Genomic DNA, 4,787 nt, shown 5'->3' with positions numbered 1-4,787 from the left:
AATATACCTGATAAAGCTGTGGACCTTTGTCATCATATCCAGCAACCAAGAGAGAAACACCAAATGGCCTCACACCACTGCGCCATAAAATCCAGAAAACTAAGAAAATATGGTACAAGCACACTGATGATTTAAGAGACATAACAAACCAGCTAATACTACAGAGCATCCATAAGACAGTATAGAATTATTCTGATAAGGATATAAGGCACACCTATTTAGAGAACATGGATAAAGATTTAACAGAAATGAAACTGTATCCAAAATAAGTTCCCTCAAGTTCTTTCTCGTGGTCAACAAGAGAAAGTTTCAAGGAAGATTCAGCTGAAAAGCAGGTGGTTTTTCTTTTGGGGGTGTTTTTTTGTACCAACTACCAAAAATGGCTCTCTGGAAATTTTGCTCATTATATTGATCATTTGGAAACCTATAAAGAAATCTCTCAGAGAAAATTTGGACAGGAGTCCTCATTGATGGTTCTAACATGATAAAGAGGGTGGCAAGGCATCATAAGAAATAAAAATTGCTCTATACGGATAGATGACCAGACAACCAGAGGAAAACGATGAACCTGTTAGTATTGTGTTGAAAAGCCGCTGTGTTAAAAATCCCAGCCACGACATAATGAAAAAACAGTCGTAGCTCATTTCTTTCCTGGTTTATTTCTATTCTCCGAATCGATTAGAAATAAACCAGTTCACAATGTATAGATATGCTTACATCAGAGAAGAAAGCATATAATAATATTACCAAAAGGAATGAGAGGTTAAAAAAATAATGGGACCACAATAAATTCATGTACTGTTACTATACACTCCAACCCATCACTACATACTCCAACCCATCACTACATAGCTTAGTGCATGTTCACAAGTCCCACCAGAGGTGGCAACTAGCTAAGTAGTGAAACATTTCATCTTCAAATCATAAAATAATTTTAAAGTCATGAATTGTAGACAGGCCATTCATGAAAGGACTCAAAATCAATAAAATAATCTTGCCTCACTAGCGCCAAACAAATCACATAAGAGCGTGTAACACTTACCCCGATTGAGTGAATTCCTGCATAACAGTGGCAGTTTCCCTCACTAGTTGAGTCACTGGGATTTGTTCCTGTAGTTAATGGTAGAAAAAATGAACGTGTATAAGCAGAAGATATTAGTGTCATGTTACCACAACTGACTTCTAAAAATTTAATATAATGAAAAAAGAAATGGCTGGTATGGAGAAGGCATAAATGATGTAACGAATTCATGTATTTTTTAGCAGTCCAAAGCCTTCCCAGTAGCTCCAAAGATGGTTTCCTTTTATTCATCACCCAATTACACCACAGACGTCCACATAGAACTCCACAAATAAGGTAAAAGGGGAAATAAACTCTTTCATTTTATTTGGAATATAACAAAGCTACAACCAGTCTATAAGTGAAGTGGTGAGTTCGAAGGAAAGTCTTAGACCACCCAGTTAAACACAACCCAAACAGAAGAGTCAAATGTGATGTAAAACCAGCTGTTGCTAAGTAATGAAAATCAAGATTAATGAAAATCAAGATCAGCCCCAACTTACATTAAAATAACACCCTAATGAACAGTAATGAAAAAAAATGAAACAGATAGATCATATCCATCACCCATAAATATTTAATTCATTTCAAATAGATTAATTGGATTACTAGCAATTAAAAACAAGAATTTTGAAGATAGTTAATGTCAAAGTATGACTTTCAAATTCATTTAAAAATAATAAAATTTTGGCTCCCTTCAAGCTTCAAAGATATACTGATACACATATACAAAGACAAATGAACCTCGTCTCACTAAATTTGTATAGAAGCAAAGAAGCATCAAGCAAGTGATTGTAGCAGTAGCAAAGAAAGGAAAGAAAAGTAGATATATGGAGCAGATAAGTACTTTGTACAGGCGATAATATTGCTCTGCCTGTTTCCTACTTTTTCTAACCAAAACTCGAGAATCAGGGCCCATTCCACTGCAAGATGAGAAAATAATTAGTCAACCCATCTGAGAACTCCTACAAATCTACAAAACATTCAGAATGAAAATAAACACAAGTGAAGAAATTTGATATTCGAACATTTACAGGTAGTGGAGGCTCGTATACTAAAAAATGACAAGCTCCAAGCTTATTTGAACAAAGGAGATTCTAACTCCGTGAGCCCCTGAATACCAAGCAAAAACTGAAAAGTATTTGGACTTTATTAATACTTTTTGGCAAATCTCACCATGAAAACCAGAGTCCCGTGCACATCCACATTAGCCTATCAGAAGTAAAACATATGACCAGAAAAATACCTCTAGTCCTTGATTTAAAAAACAAAGGCCTCGACGCAAATATCATTACCATTGCAAGAAATGATTATCACACATAAACATTTCTTAAAGATACATTTTGGGAAAAAAGGCAAGGTGATACACATATTTAGGATCAATGCATAGGAGTCAGATGATGAAAGTCAACCTGTATACAACTCCAATGTTTGGAGTCAAAATCTGAATCTTCTGCACCTACAAAAGTAAATAAACTCTCAGAAACCAAGGACATTACATCCAACATAACTAACTTCAAATAAAAAAACAAGGAAAAATGTGAGACAATGAAAACAAATTGTGCCAGAAGCACAGCAAATAATAACGGTAGAAAAATAATACATGCTTCAAGTAAAAAATGTGGATCAGTATGTTTCATAGGACAAAGTAGCAGGAAAAACATTGTTTCTGGTGCAACAAAAAAGTTCTCGATAGTGACTATGACCCCAAGAGTAGGCACTTGGTTTATGCAAGAAATGATCGTTAGAAGGTTAAACATCCAAATGACCATGTGTTCACCATGAACCACCTAACTCTACGAGTAGAAAACAAGGTCAACAAGGAGAGAATGGGAAAGAATTGCTGACAAAAGGTTCAGAGGGTGACTAAATGTACAAAGACATGCATTAGAAAGTAATTTGGCATATATAACAAGGAGGTGGGATCGATTCGTTAGGTTTAAGAGAGAGTAAACTAATTGAAACAGATAGTCCATCTGAACTCTTCCGGAATACAACTGAAAAAGTTCTCAAAGTTCCGAGAATTAAAACTTGAATCCTGTGATAGTCCATCTACACTCTTCCAGAATACAACTGAAACAGATCTCAAAGTTCCAAGTGAATAAACTTGAATCCCATTATTATGACTAAGATACTTACAGATGTCTCATCAACCAAAATTGAAGGTAATTTCTTCTCTGTTGCAATAACAACACCATTAGCAGCTGCAACCACCGAAACACAAGAATAATGAGACTTTGTAGCAAATGTTCTCCTCTCTATTGTGCAGGTCGCAGGTTACTTAAAGAATGGTGGAAATAGGACAAAATATTACCCACAAGCACCATAATAACGCGTTTTCTGTTGAATTCAGGATAGAGATCCTGATAAGTTTCCTCATCAAAATTTAATTCAAATCCATAAAGCAACCCTTTAAATAATAAACTTGCAGTTTTGAGCTGAATTTAGCCTATTAAAATGCAAAATCTTAAAGCTTGAACTTAAGAAACCCAAACCCTTTAACAAATAAACTTGCAGTTTTGAGCTGAATTTAGCCTATTTAAATGCAAAATCTTAAAGCTTAAACATAAGAAACCCAAACTCATGTCTTTAGCATTTTCTCATGTTCGTAATAACATATATTGCTTTCTCAACTTATGAATGCCATACCCATCCAACATTTCACTTCACCCTCTTAAACTAATGAGGATCCTAATTTGTTGCACTTAATTATATAAATACTGTGCAATTATATCAATAACGTGCAGGGATAAAATTCAAATTTACCTTTAATTCCTAAAGATGTTTGACCAGATCCGACAGCAGTCAATGCATGTTCAATCTGAACGAGTTTTCCTGAAGGGCTCCACAACGATTGGGAAATAACAACACCTAAGCTATACACATTAACTTAAAACAAACATCCATCAAGCCATTAGTGCATACCTGAAAGTAGTGAGAGAAAAGGAATACTGGCTATCGCCCATGATTTCTTGATTTAAACTTTAATATTCGAATAAATAGCTGCAGCATAAACAAAACAAACATAAATTCATACTGACTGTTCCAACAGACAATATTCACATAAGTAAAAAAAAATTGAACTTTCGAAGGCTGACTTAAAGATTTATCGAGACTCTAGAAAAAAAACTAGGTCCTAAGACTCAAAATCGATAATTAGCCTCTGAAATAGATACAGAAATAAATCGAATGGATTACTTTTCATCCAAAAATTATGTCTGAATACCCTCTAAGGACCTAACCAAATGGAAATCTGGTAAATGACCGACGAGGATTAAAACCCAAAGTTAAATATAATTTTCCACTAGACCTAAAAAACACTGAAAGATCAGTGATTAAGTTCTTAGAATAAATGCAAAATACTGAAGATCAAGGGGACAAAATCATACGAAATATTGAAATGCTGCTGCCAAAATGGCTTACAATTTTGCAGAGTAGAATACAGAAGATAGTTTTTGAGACAGTTTTCTTGGGCGAGAAGAACAAACAAATGTTGATCTTAAGCCCATGAAGTTGGCCACAAATAATGGGCCTATTCTATTGAGTACAATTAGGGGTGTGCAATCGGTCTATTCGGTTACCGACCGAACTGAATAGACTTATAACCGATTTAACCGATTTTATTTTCAAATAACCGATTTTATTTTTAATGTTCATATACAACTTAAATTAATATATATATTAATTCGGTTAATTCGGTTTAACCGAATTTTTCAAATTAAAACCG

General features: G+C 34.4%; 1 protein-coding gene across 1 annotated transcript; it reads right to left on the bottom strand.

Moving 5' to 3' along the window:
- Window positions 1-4: 4 nt before the first annotated feature.
- On the bottom strand, window positions 5-4,558 carry LOC140966797 (proteasome subunit alpha type-2; the record flags this gene model as incomplete). The annotated part of the gene is made up of 8 exons (XM_073427059.1): window positions 4,450-4,558; window positions 3,986-4,063; window positions 3,827-3,903; window positions 3,200-3,264; window positions 2,473-2,519; window positions 1,908-1,983; window positions 1,043-1,110; window positions 5-77 (listed from the first exon to the last, which is right to left on the bottom strand). Coding segments are annotated over exons 2-8 (447 nt in total), but the record flags the coding sequence as incomplete, so codon positions are not given.
- Between the last annotated feature and the right edge of the window lie 229 nt (window positions 4,559-4,787).

Source organism: Primulina huaijiensis, unplaced genomic scaffold (assembly GCF_012295235.1).
Source record: "Primulina huaijiensis isolate GDHJ02 unplaced genomic scaffold, ASM1229523v2 scaffold208004, whole genome shotgun sequence".
Taxonomy (NCBI): Eukaryota; Viridiplantae; Streptophyta; class Magnoliopsida; order Lamiales; family Gesneriaceae; genus Primulina; species Primulina huaijiensis.
The sequence above is the reverse complement of the archived record's forward strand: the minus strand, read 5'-3'. Positions and strand labels throughout refer to the sequence as shown.